Here is a 14,458-nt window from a genome sequence, read left to right on the forward strand (position 1 = left end):
AAATAAGTCAGTGTATTTTTTTCTAAGAACAAGGACATTCACTTATATAACCAAAGTACAATTATCTAAATCAGGAAACATAATAGTGATATACTATTAATATAATGTTATCTAAACCACCATTCCTACTCAAATCTCATCCAATTGTCCAACCATGTCCTTTAGAGCTAATTTTCTTCCTGGTTCAGGACCCAGGATCACTCAGGGCCTCTAATTGTTTTATGTCTTTAGTGTCCTTTAAATTTTTTTTTTTAATGTTTATTTATTATTGACAGACAGAGAGACACAGAGTGTGAGCAGGGGAGGGGAAGAGAGAGGGGGAGACACAGATTCTGAAGCAGGCTCCAGGTTCTGAGCTATCAGCACAGAGCCCGACACGGGGGCTTGAACCCACAAACCACAACCTGAGCTAAAGTTGGATGCTTAACCAACTGAGCCACCCAGGTGTTCCATTGTCTTTGGTGTTCTTTAATCTGAAGTAGCGTTCAGTCTTTTTCTTTCTTGACCTTGACAGTTACTTTGTACAATTTCTTCAACTGGGGTTGCCCTGATGCTTCCTCGTGATTGGACACAGCTATGTATTGCAGGCAGGAATTCCGGAGAACTGCTGTGTCCTTTTCAGCGCTTGTAATAGGAAGTATGGATGTCAGTTTGTCACGATATGGGGGAGGTTAACTTTGATCACATGGCTATATGGTGTCTCCATTTACTATTTTTCCAAAGGCCTCATTTTAATTTTTTTTTTTTTACATTTATTCATTTTTGAGAGAGAGACAGAGCACAAGCAGGGGAGGGGCAGAGAGAGAGGGAGACACAGGCTGTGAAGCAGGCTCCAGGCTCTCAGCTATCAGCACAGAGCCTGACGCGGGGCTTGAACTCACAAGCCGTGAGAATAATGACCTGAGCTGAAGTCGGATGCACAACCGGCTGAGCCATCCAGGCGCCCCCATTTTAATGGGGGCCTCATTTTAAATGTCACAAGCATAAACAATAAATGGGTGAACAAAATCTACTAAAGCCTACCTCGTTTCTATAGATGAACTCTTGGCCCTTCCATACTTAAACCTTTTCCAGTGTTAACAATGAGGGCAGAGTTTGAACTGGAAGGAATCTTTAGATTTCATCTGGTTTTCTGCTTGCCAAGTGTGGGATGCTGTGTGCTGGCCATTTGTATTAGGCTACATTGTATCACACAGTAGCAAAGGTTCTCCTATTCATTGATCTCTCCAATCTCCTGGGTCCCGGAAGTAGAAAGGCTCAGTTGGGTGCCTAGGCTGTCTTGAAAATTTCAAACGGTTGCTGATTTTTCCCTATTTTTTTTATTTGTTTAAGAAAGGGAGGGCCTTTGGTTCTTGGTCTCTGGTAGACAATAGTGTAGGCTTATTCAATAGCGTTTACAAAATCACATGTGGGGCACCTGGATGGCTCATTCGGTTAAGAGTGGGAATCTTGGTTTCAGTTCAGGTCATGATCTCACCGGTTGGTGAGTTCCAGCCCCATGACGGGTTCTGCACTGACATTGCAGAGCCTGTTTGGGATTCTCTGTCTCCCTCTCTCTGTTCCTCTCCCCCCTCAAAATAAGTAAATAAGTAAACATTTTAAATAAATAAATAAATAAACAAACAGTCACATTTATTGTTACAGTTACCTGCTGCTCTTCATTGAAAATCGTGTACAAATTTTAATTTACAGGATTAACACCTTTCTTCTTCAGTTTACATTTAAAAACGTGAAGTAAAATAAGCGAGTCGATTTAGAGAAATTGTAAGATCTTACAGAAAACTTTTAGGGAGGGGGTCATGGGAGGGATAGGGGAAATTCTGACTTAGAAACTTCGGCCAAATTCCTTAAAGGAAATGGGCAGTGTGGCTTGCTGACCCTTCCCGGCCAGTTTTCCTAATGGCAACTCAACTTGGCAGGCAAAGGACAGACGCTGGCAAGAAATAGGACAGGCCACCAGAAGGTCCGGATGGCCTTAAACCCAGGGTTTAGGGCACACCGGGCTCCAGGTTACAGCCTCTCATCCCGCTTCCGCCGCTACCTAGCTGGGATCCGCTGTACTTTCTTTGAATCTCAGTCGTCTCATCCGTGACATGGGGCGGTAAGAAACGGTGCACAGCTCCTCCCTCGGTTGGTCTCTATCCCTATAGGTGCAGAAGGTCCCTGGCGCAGCGTTCGGAAACGTAGCCTCTTCAGTGGTGCTCCTAATTCTTTTGTGGGGACCGGGCCTGTGGAGGGGCCTGGAACGGTGACCCGGAGGGGTTTTTTCTTCCATCCCTCCTCCTGGGAAACCTAATGGGCCACAGTGCACGCGGCCCGCACCTCGCCCTGCTGGGCCGCGCCTCTCCCCTTGTGAGGTCACCCCGACTGAGGACGCGAGGGGACCCCGTCTCTGTCCGGCCCGGGCGCCCAGGGTGCAGATTTGGACGGGAGCAACGCCGCGATCGCTGTCGTCGGCCACGCACCCTGGAGCCCCGGTCGGCCCCCGGGGACACGCGGGCAGGTGCGGGCGCGCCCCCTGGTGGCGCCTCGCGGGGCCGCGGGCCCCGGTCCAGCCTGCGCGCCCAGCTCCTCGCGCTGGAAGCCCGCGCATGCGCGCAGTTCGCCCCGCCGCTGTTTGGCCGTTTCCATGGCTACGAAGAGCATTGACGGGGGCGGGGGGGTCTGGGAAGGAGAAAATGAAACTCAAGAGCCTCCTGCTCCGGTATTACCCTCCAGGTACCGGCCGGGCCCCTTCCGTCCTCGCGTGGGGTCCTTGGCTCTGGGAGGGTCTGGGGCGGAGGAGGCTGCGGGGACCCCAGGGGCCGGGGGGGGGGGTCCCCTATACGGTGATCCACGTGGGGGACAAGAAGCAGGGCACTACCCAACCTAACCCACCACTCCTTCGGTTGCTGGGCTCTGTTCCTGGACACTTTCAAAATGATTCTTTTAGGAAACCTCTAAACGTGGAAGTTACAATGCTTTTCTGGCTAGTTAGGAATGTGGCAGGTGGGGAGGGAGCAGGCCCAAGATACTGGTTTCCAGAGGGGAAGACACCCAACAAGGACGGCACTTTTCATTTTAAACGTCCCAGGATGATTACGTCAAGGTATGTTGGATATGAAAAGAATACATATTCAACAGAGCATATTACGTGGGTGACCGCATTCCAGACCACACATAGCAGTTGATCCGTGCATTTATTGAGGGCCTGCCAACGCGCGCTCTGTGCCTTGGGGCTTGAAGGTCACAGCCCTTGACGCCCATGCGTTAAGGAATTTGGAAAGAAGTCCACAGGACGCTATAGTTTTAGAAAGGGATAAACTTGCCTGGTTCTCTTGTTTCATAGGTGAGGACATGGGCATCTTTGAAGAATTAAGTGAAGCCCACTGGTCACTGGCTCCTTAGGTACAGACATAGAGGAAGAACTCTTGGTTCCGGGTCAGAATTCCCGTAGAAAATAAGAAGAATATAGAATAAAAAGTCCGCAAAACTTGCTACAAAGCAAGTAGGTGACCAAATATCCTGGTCGGATGAGACCTGAATGACTTAACTTTCACCCCTTTGCTGCGGAATGGAGGTTAACATGATGAGCTCTGGGGTCATAATAACTGGCTCTCACCATATACAAATTTTGTAATGTGGGCAATTTGTTTTGAGCCATCAAGCCATTTTGGTCACCAAGTCACATGGTGATAATAACACTTCTCCCACTGGTCTCCTGACCCTTTGCAGGTGCTCTCCCATTTGTCTCTTTCCCTTCCCAGCAAACCTCCTTGGAGGAATGTTTTCCTCATTTCTCTTCTCCCGTCTGTCTGGGACTCACTCCTATCATGTTTTCACCTTCACCGCTCCATTGAAACTGTGCTTTTCAAGATCTTCAGTGGCCTCTAACATCACTAAACGCTCTGGCCACCTCTCAGTCCTACCTTTCCTGACCTGAGAGCAACATTTGATGAATTTGGCCACTCTGTCCATGTCCGTTGGCTTCCACACCTACTTTTTTTCCCTCCTGCTTCATTGTCATTTCTTCTTTGTCCATCATGTTAGCTTCTCTTCCTTCTGACTTTGATGTTGGAGTGTCCCAGAGCCCTGTCCTTGGACTTTTCTGTCTATACTGGGTGATCTCATCCATTCTCAAGGTTTAAAAACCTGAGTAGTCTTGAGTAACTCACAGCCTGCCTGGTTATTCCTTTGGATATTGCAATGTGCATGTCATTGAGGCATCCTACGGTCTGTCTCCTATCAGTCAATGGCAGTTTCCTTCCTCCACTTGCTCAGGCCACAACCTTGGACTCATTCTTTTCTCCCATCTTGCACACCCCACGTTTAGGCCAGTAATAAATCCTACCAGTTCACCTTTATTTTTTTATTTATTTAAAATTTTTTAATGTTCATTCATTTTTGAGAGACAGAAAGAGACAGAATGTGAGCAGGGGAGGGGCAGAGAGAGCGCGGGAGACACAGAATCTGAAGCAGTCTCCAGGCCCAAGCTGTCGGCACAGAGCCCAACGCGGGGCTCCAACCCATGAACCGTAAGATCCTGACCTGAGCTGGAGTCAGATGCTTAACCGACTGAGCCACCCAGGAGCCCCTTACCAGTTCACCTTTAAAATATATACAGCTATATATACAATGGAGTATTACTTGGCATTCAAAAAGAATGAAATCTTGCCATTTGCAACTACATGGATGGAACTAGAGGGTATTATGCTGAGCAAAATTAGTCAGAGAAAGACACGTATTGTATGATTTCATTCATCTGGGAACTTTAAGATACAAAACAGACGAACCTAAGGGAAGGGACGCAAAAACAATATAAAAACAGGGAGGGGGACAAAACATAAGAGACTCTTAAATATGGAGAACAAACAGAAAGTTACTGGAGGAGTTGTGGGAGGGGGGGATGGGTAAATGGGTAAGGGGCATTAAGGAATCTACTCCTGAAATCACTGTGGCACTACAGGCCATCTAACTGGGATGTAAATTAAAAAATAAATAATAAAGTAAAAGAAAAGAAAAGAAAATATACACAGCATTCATGGTAGCAATGCTTACCATGTTTCCTGTTGTTAGTGTGTTCACCCTTGCCCCACTCCTGTTTATTTTCAACACAACAGCAGGATGACTGGAGAACCTAAATCTGATCATGTCACTCTTAGGCTTGAGTCCTCCAATGGCCTTTCATTTCACTTAACGTAAAAAGGCCATGGTCTTCAAGGTCATAATCTCCAAGGCCCTACAGGCCCTTCCATACGTTTGCCTTGGACTCCACCCTCCTTCCCCTCCAGCAGAGCTGCTCTTCCCAGTGTTCCTTGGCTGAGCTGGGCATGACCCCCACTCAGGGTCCCTGCACTTCCTCCTCTTTTGGCCTGGAATCATCTTCCCTGGACATCTACATCATCAACACTCTCATGGTTTGTGTTTTTTTTTTTTTTTTTTTTTTTTTTTTTAGCTCTGTCCTTAAAAGCAGGTACAGTGAGAAAAGTGAAAGTGAAGCTTCCCTTCTAGAATTTCTAGAATTGCCAGCTTCTCCTCAAGATATTTCATAGCCTCCCCGCCTGCTTTGTTTTTTCTTAGCATGATCTCAGCTCAATATACCATGATTTTAATTTACGTATTTCCCTCAGACACCCCTGCTACAATAAAAGCTTCATGAGGTACGGGACTGTGTTTTGTTTACAACCGTATCTCTAGCACCTAGAGGAGACAAGAGACTGGGGAATGAATAGACATGCAACATAGTTGTTGAGTAAATGAGTTTAATGGGGTGGTATGTATTGAGTAGAAAACCTGGAGCTCCTGAAATGTGAATAAGTCAGAGAGATGATCTGTAGGGTTCGCTCCGGCTCTGAAAGTCCAGGTTCCAGCAATGCCACATTCCAGGAAGGCTGTGGTCTCCCACTTGGCAACTATTGCCTTAATGATTATCTTACAATGAAGTCATATCACTTAGCAGGTGAGACACTGAATTTCTGAATTCCAGTCTTTAATGAGCCATACATTATACGCAAGTTTCCAAGGTACTTCTGAATAGCAGGTGGGTGTTGGAATAACATTATCAAGTGGGAAAAAAATCGCTCACCGCTGAATCATTCCCATGTTACCTTTATCCCTTCTGCAGTTTTGTTTCATCGCTTAATCCCCCGATTTCCATCCTCCTACTTTCTTTTGAGTATCGTATAGGTCAGGAGCATTCCATTGTTGGCATCCATGGAATGATCTCTCTCCCTCCTAAAAGTCCATAGCAGTAATACGGCTAATCAAACATGGGCATTCTCTTTTTATCTTATTCATTAATTCATAAGCTCTTTGCTTTGTGAAGAGTGGGTGTCCCATACGTGCTTTTCACCTGACTCAGGCATCACAGCCATTGTCTTTTACTTCTTGTGTGTAGGCCTCTGGTGTTTTGGGTCAGGAGAAGGAACTAAATAAACATTAATGAAACTAGTTAAGGGGCGCCTGGGTGGCTCAGTCGGTTAAGCGTCCAACTTTGGCTCAGGTCACGATCTTGTGGTTTGTTGGTTTGAGCCCCGCGTGGGGCTCTGTGCTGCCAGCTCAGAGCCTGGAGCCTGCTTCAGATTCTGTGTCTCCCTCTCTCTCTCTCTCTGACTCTCCCCAGCTCGCACTCTCTCTCTCTGCCTCTCAAAAATAAATAAAAGATGTTAAAAAAAAAGCCTAGTTAATATTCTGGGCACTTTAAAGGTCTTTGTTGGTTGAATGTGATCTGAGTAAGGAATGCTCACATCTTTTAAGGCTTAGCCTTTGAGAACATTGCAGAATTTGGGGGGTAGCAGCTTCTTCGATGTTTTGGGAATCATGCCTATTATACGAAAATGCACAACCAGGGGCAGATCAAGAAGACTAAGGTACTGTGGGAAACAGTCACTGAAGAACCACATGTACTCCTGGAGCATCTTTGTCTGTGTTCCGCTTGACCTCTTCACTGCGCACCACCCAGCCTCTGGCTCGTAGGGGAACTCAGTGGTCACGGGAGGGGTGAGCATTTGACCTTGGTGTTTTGTCTCAGTGAAATAGTCCAATGCTCAGGTTTCAGATGTTGCCCTTTGTTTTTTAGATCCGCTTGTATAGTAACCAACTAATTTTTAGTAGTCAACTTAAAGACCTAACCTTTTTTTATTTTATAAGAAACAAGATAGTTGTGAATAAAGAACACAGAACTTTGTGCATTTGCTGCAATTTTTTAGTGCATCCCCTTAGGATATAGATTATGCTGTGTGGGCTGTCAAGTGCTAATTTTTTTTTTAATGTTTATTTACTTTTGAGAAAGAGAGAGAGTGCGTGCCTCTCTTCCCCCAACAGTGCACATGAGCAGGGGAGGGGCAGAGAGAGAGGGCGACAGAGAAGCCCAAGCAGGTCCTGCACTGTCAGAGCAGATCCCAATGTGGGGCTCAAACTCACGAACCTTGAGTTCGGGAGCTGAGCTGAAGGCATTAAATTGACAGCAATTTGGTAGGTTTTATAGTTCTGTATCTTATTTGACTTTTCAAATAACCTTTCAGGGATCTTGATCTTCAGGACCTGATGTTCTACTAATGTTAATCACTGTCATTTTTCTTCCTTTTTCTCCATGTTCTAATTTTTCTCCTACTTTTTTCTTTCCTTTTCCTCCGACTTTTTTTTTTTTTATTACAGAAGTAGTATTTACTTTTAACAAAATTCTGAAAAATACATAAAAGGTCAGCTGAGATCGTGCTCAACTCACTGAAGGTGTGACGGGCACTGGAAGAGAGCCACCTGATATGTCTGCCAACAGGAAGTGAGAATACCTGTCCCGAACCTTGCTAATATTTAGTTAGTATTGTTAATCTTTGCAATATTGCTAATCTGATGAGTAAAAATTATATCTGTTTTTGCATTTTGTGTTTCTTATTAATGGAGTTGGGTACATTTTAGTTTGGTCTGTTTATTGCCTTTTTCTGTTTGCAAATTGACTATTCATGCCTTTTGGCCATTAAAAAATATTTTTAGGCTCCTATAAAGTTCTTCAGGTTTTGCATTTAGAGTTGAAGTTTTTTTGGTGGCTATCATTTGTCTTTAACTTTGTGGTATCTTCTCTTGCGAGAAGTTTCAAATTTGGCTTCAGACAAATGCATCGGTGTTTCTTTTTTAGGCGTTGAGTTTCACATCATACTTAAAAAGCCAATTACATACACTAAGATGTAAATATGTTCTAGTATTTTGATCATTTTGTAGTTGGTTTTTAATATTAAAATTTCTACTCCGCCTAGAATGTTTTTGTATATTGTAGAAATCCAATTTTACCAATTTTTCCAAAATCCAACTGCTTATTACACCATTATTTATTGAGTAATTTATTCTTTCCCCATTAATTTAAAATATTACCATCACTTCATTTTTAAATTCCCATATATAGATGATTCTCTTATATTGATCCAATTTTGTGTCAGAACCGCACTTTATTGTTTTATAGTTTGTGGTAAATTTTCAAATTCCAAAAAATAAAATCATTATAATTACTTTAATTCATCGATTAATTTAACATCTTTATAATATTGCATTTTCTCATCTAGAAATGTGTCTCTCCATTTCATCACAATTTTCTTTTATGTTCAATAGTACAAAAAATTTAAAATAGTACAGCCAGGCCTTGTACATTTGTTGTTAATTTTATATTTAGGTGTTCAATGCAATTGCGAATTTGATCTTTCCTTTTCTTGAATCTTCCCTTGTCAATGTATCTAATTCTTACTTACTTCCAACCTTAGCTTCTTGTATTCTATTTTTCTAAGCTCTCTTAAATCCTTTCCAGAACATATGGCATACAAATAGGACTTTAGAAAGATTTTGACAGTGTTATGACATCCGTATTTTGTTGAAAAAGTTGGTGCGGAACATGAAGCCTCTTTTTACACTAAGGAAACAACAGTATTTACAGTGGTTGGCTCTCCACTGGATCCTTTCTTTTTTTAATTTGTTAACTTTGCTTCTTAGAGTCTGGCTTCAGGTGTTTGATATGAAAGAATCACTTCTTGGGGAAAAGAAACCAAATAAAACTGAACTAAACCAGCCTGTTCGGTACAGCTGTTTGCCTGCTGGGTCTTGCTGTTCTGGGCAGTTTGTTGTTGTTGTAGTTGTTCGGTTATTAAAAGCATTTGGAATGATTTTTCGGTTGCAAAATGTTACCCTTCATTACACAATGGCTGCTCGGGTTTGCCTACTTAGTTGTGGCAAATCCATGAAGCAGACTGTGTGAAAATGAGCTTCTCCTGAGGCTGTAGCTGTGCAGTTGGGTGAGTGGTCATGTCTGACACTGAGGAACAGCTCTCCAGGAGAAACAGGATTGAAGAGAAAGATCCTGGACTTGTGGGAGGTGCAGGCGAGATATCAACATGTGTGGAACTCAGAGGAGGTCTAGACGGGAGAGGTATTTTTGGCGTTGATGGCAGTGAAAGCCATGAGGATAGGTGAATTTATACAGAGAAAAAGACTGGCACCCTAAATCAATAGTTCAAGGTCAGGCAGAAGAGATCAGTAAAGGAGAAATGGAAAATAACAAAGTGGAGAAAAAGATGGAAGGATTTCACAGAAGCCTATTAGGATAGTATTGGAAGGAGGGACGTGGTCATCGTGCCAATTATTTCTGAAAGTCCATGTGTCATAAAGACAGGGACTGTTAATTGCATTAAGCTGTCTGGAGACACTCATCCAATCATCTGTCCATTAGTTAACGTATTCAACAAGCACTGTTTGGACAGTTCCTGTGTACCAAATTTCATGGTAGACGCTAGGGATGAAGAGAGGCAGACCCAGGAGACCAAAGTCATTATGTTGCCAGGACAGAAGATAGACGGTAAAGACAATGAAGTAGGCAGGCACCATGGAGGGAGAAATGGAAATCACAGAGGGGAAGTAACGTCAATCCATTTGACAGTGTTGTTTGTACTTGAAACTGGCCAAATCATGCGCTTATTGTGCGGAAACCATCACTACTCATTCCAGGGAGGGTCCTCCTGGGAGTATGAAGAAGCAAATAGTTTCCTTCTCAAAAGTGTCACAATCTACTGGGAGAGAAGGCATCGATGCAATTTAAGTAATACAAGCTGACTATGTCGGATATGTCGCAAGGCAGTATTTGATTAATCGTTAGGTAATAAGCACTACTTAATGAGTTTCTATATGCCAGGAGCTTTATGTACGTATTCTTTAATTTCAACCAGCAAACTGAAGGTATTCTCTACAGATAAGAAAAGTGGGATATAAAGGGATTACTTTACTAGTATCATGAAGTGAGTAGGGAATCGAGCTGGAGCTCAAACCTGGACCTCTTTGATGCCAAGCACATGCCTTTTCAACCCTGCCACACTCCATTTCAATGGTGTAGTGCTTTGGAAAGCAAATACAGTGTTTTGATAGAATTTCCTATTTTCTCTTGATCTGAAATGCTTCAGAAATCCTATCTTTTATATCAAATATATCTGATAGCAGGGATTCTCAAATTGTAACAGGACCCTTGGGGTCTCTTGCACCCTTTCAGTGGGGCCTCAAGGTCAAATCTCTACATAATAACAGTCAGATACCATCTGCTTTTTTCGCTGTACTGACATTTGCCCTACTCGTACAAAAGCAAGAGGAGGTGAAACTGCTAGAAACTTACTACAAATCAGGCGGTGGGTGGCCACAAACTCTCAGAGTGGTCATTGTATTTCTCACTGACACACACTGGTACAAGGAAGAAACCCCCTCAGTTTCACGTAGGAATGTCCTTGATGAAACAGTAAAGCTCACTAATGTAGTGAGACACTGACATAGGAGTACTTGCATTCTGGGTGGTGAAATAGAAAGTACTCATTAAACACTTCTGCACGGTAGTGTTCCGTAGTGGTTTTGAGGAAAACACCGTGCGGTCCTTTGAGCTGAGAGATGAACTAGCCATTTTCTTCACAGAGCACCATTTTTACCTGAAGGACTGAGAAGCAAATGTAGCTTTCAGACCCGGACATTTGGGAGACATTTTGCTTGAAAAGGGGCAAAGTGAGCCTGAAACTTACAAGCAAAACTGTCAGCATTTCTTGCCAGTGACAAAATTTGAGCTTTCAAGTAAAAACTAGAATTTCAGAAAACTTGTATCTACCTCCATGAGCTGGGTAGCTTACCAACACTAAAAGAGTTTTCTGATGATAGATGTTGGTAGTGATATTAACAAATGTGATTTGGGGGGGGGGGATATTGTATGATTATATACGTCAACATTTAGAAGATGTGCATAACTCGGTAAACTAATATTTTTCAGATGTCTGGTGCGTGGTTATAAACCATACATGAATAAGATATCCTTTGAACATGCGATATAGACCAGTGGATTTTAACATAATGTACGCAGAGTTAATTGATGTGGTTTCAGATTCTGTATTGCAACCATTCTTTATGAATTAACACTTGTTAAGTTTTAATGTAGTATTAAAGAAGATTATCCATGATTACTAGAAAATGCAGTTAAAATATTTGTCCCTTTTCCAACTGCATATCTGGATATGACCAGATTTTTTTTCCCATATACTTCATCTGAAATACCATGTAGCAACAACTTGAACGCAGAAGCAGAGATGAGACTCCAGCTGTTTTTATTTATTTATTTTTTTATTAAAATTTTTTTTTAATGTTTATTCATTTTTGAGAGACAGAGACAAAGCACAAGCAGGGGAGGGACAAAGAGAGAGAGGGAGACACAGAATCCGAAGCAGGCTCCAGGCTCTGAGCTGTCAGCACAGATGCCACCGTGGGGCTCGAATTCACAAACCGTGACATCATGACCTGAACCGAAGTTGGATGCTTAACCGATTGAGCCACCCAGGCTCCCTGAGACTCCAGCTGTGTTTAGTTAAGCCAGATATTAAAGAGATTTGAAAAGTGTAAAGCGATGTTACTTTTCTTGGTTATTTCTATAAAATATGTATTTACATTAACATGATATGACTTTATTATTGCTATTTTAAAACAGTTTAATACAGAATTTAAATTTTCTCAATTTTAATGCGGAAAATATTACAGAAATAAAATTTCTTTGGCCTCCTCAATAATTTGGAGAATGTAAAGTGGTCCTAAGGCCAAAACTTGTGAGATCCACTGGCCCACATTTATAGAGGTAGTACAATAAAGTGGTTAAGAGGCTCTGTTCAGGTCCCCCCCCCCCCTCCAGTAACTTATCTTTCTGTTGTTCAGATGGAATATAGTCTATTGATCTGTCTTCAAGTTCACTGATTCTATCCTTTGTCCTCTCCACTCTCCTATTGAACTTATTCAACAAGTTTTTCACTTTGTCCTTTGAATTTCCAGTTACATAATACCCGTTTAGTGTGTTTTAAAAACTTCTATTTTTCTGAGATTTTTAAAATTTCATTCATTTGTTTCAAGTGAATTTGTAAATGGTTGCTACAGCATTTTTGACCTCTCCTTTAAAATCCTTGTCAGATATTTCCAGCCTCTGATTCACCTCCATGTCTGTGTTCATTGATTATCTTTCTCTGGTTCTTGGTGTGAGAGGTGATTTCCTATGGTATCCTGGCTATTGGGGTTTGTCGATGGTCTTTTCCTGTTTATTGTATCCTGGGCATTTTGGTTCTTATGTTAGCAGACTCTTGATCCTATCTGAATCTACTTTGGCAGACAGTTACCACGTTTAGATTTCGCGTAGAAGTTCTGGTCTACTTTGTGGGCTTTAGTTCCAACGGCAGCTTAGTGTTTTGAGCCCTTGCAATGCTCTTCCGGTCTGCTTTGTTTTTCTGATGCTGCTAAGGCCCTACTCAGTTCCAGCTGGTGCCACCTGCAGGGTAGGAGGTACTTCCCAGGATGGCTGGTCTCACTGAGTGACCTTCTGGGGGCGGGGAACAGGACTCTACCTGGTTACACTGCTGGTTAAAATGCAGGAAGACACTTGCTTTGTCAGCTGGTTGCGGAGTGGGGTCTGGGATATCCCAGGACTTCACTGCCGCCCCCTTTGCAGGTGGATGAGACTGCCCACCAATGGCTTGGTTGTGGAGTGGGGTCTGAGCGGTCCGGGGACTTCTCTGTCTCTGCTGCAGAGAGATAAGATAGTGCCCCGGGGCCCCAGCTGAGAAGCCGAGGTCGAGGACACCTGGGGCTTTGTCGCTGGGCTGCTGCAGGCAGATCAGAGCACTGCTGGGGCCCAGCTTTGCAGGAGAACTGGGGCAGCGCCGGGCTTCCACAGAGGGGATCAGACTGCCTAAGGGGCCCCAGCTGTGGAGCAGGGCTTAGGGCTCCCCATGAATTTGTTTGTTTGTTTGACTTCCTTCTCCTGGTCCTCTGGCCACAGAGAGCAAGCTTTGCTGTGGCTCGGTTTTTGTTGGCTGTGCTCTTTGGTGGTTCCGGGCAGCAGGTCAAGCTCCTCTCCTGTTGAGGGACACGTGGGAGACAAAAAGAAAACCCAGGGGACTCACCATGCCGTCATTCCTCAAGTCCTGAGGCCTCTGACCGGTCCACCTTCTACCCAGCTTGCGATTATTTTAGCATCGCCTGTTGAAGACTTTCAAGGGTATGTAGCTGTATTTAGGGGAAGGACTAGGGAAAAGCGAGTTCACGCAACCGTGTTTTAAAATCAGACATCACTGCGTTATGTTTTATGCTGAGAAATTTTCATTTTTTAATTATTTACTTTTGAGAGAGAGAGAGAGACAGACAGACAGACAGACAGAGCCTGAGTGGGGGAGGGGCAGAGAGAGAGGGAGACACCGAATCCGAAGCAGGCTCCAGGCTCCGAGCTGTCAGCACAGAGCCCGACACGGGGCTCGAACCCACGAACCGGGAGATCATGACCTGAGCCGAAATCAAGAGTCGGACACTGAACCGACTGAGCCACCCCAGGCGCCCCGGATGCCGAGAAATTTTACAAACTAAAAAAATAGAGGTGAAAAAAAGGTTACGGCAAAGTAGACTAACTTCTGACGTTGGCGTGTCATCCCCAGTGTCTTACACCACGTTTGTTTATTTTTACAGGAATTATGTTGGAATATGAAACGAGTGGAGAACTGAAGACCAAATGCATCGATTTGCTCAACCTCAGTCCCAGGTAAACCCGCCATGTGGTGCAGCCTGGGTTTCCGAGCCAGATTTGTTATTGACAAATGCTGGCTCAGGGCGGGGTACGGAAGGGCTGCGTGGACTCACCGTGCGGTGCTCAACACACGTTCTGTGGTGTATTATTTCCTGCTTGCTTCAGTGAGACCTGCTGGAGTGCCTTACGAGGTGGGAAAAGGATCGTCCGTCTGCCCTTTGTTTTTCTTCCTAAATACACCTGTTGTTGTTTTTAATCTTTTAGGTTAGAGCAGTTTTAGAAAGCTGTGAAGACAGGAGCTCCCCCACGCCCCATGCCCCGCATCCCAGACTCTTAACTTCGTAGATTTATGTGGTGCGTTGGTCAGAGTTAATGAACCGGTCTTCGCACATTATTACTAACGAAAGACCATATCTTATTCAATTT

The 14,458-nt window shown here is 43.8% G+C and overlaps 1 protein-coding gene across 2 annotated transcripts in view; it reads left to right on the plus strand.

Moving 5' to 3' along the window:
- The first annotated feature begins 2,635 nt into the window (after positions 1-2,635).
- Positions 2,636-14,458, plus strand: part of DAW1 (dynein assembly factor with WD repeats 1) — a 46,773-nt gene continuing 34,950 nt past the window's right edge. Inside the window, exons 1-2 of one of the 2 annotated variants that reach the window (XM_030327619.1) lie at positions 2,636-2,718; positions 13,975-14,047. In XM_030327619.1, coding sequence (XP_030183479.1) covers positions 2,679-2,718; positions 13,975-14,047 — 113 coding nt within the window. In that variant the 5' untranslated portion in view covers positions 2,636-2,678. The remainder of the gene's footprint in view (positions 2,719-13,974; positions 14,048-14,458) is intronic. The other variant, XM_030327620.1, reaches the window with a different exon arrangement.

The sequence above is a fragment of the Lynx canadensis genome, chromosome C1 (genome assembly GCF_007474595.2).
Source record: "Lynx canadensis isolate LIC74 chromosome C1, mLynCan4.pri.v2, whole genome shotgun sequence".
Classification (NCBI taxonomy): domain Eukaryota; kingdom Metazoa; phylum Chordata; class Mammalia; order Carnivora; family Felidae; genus Lynx; species Lynx canadensis.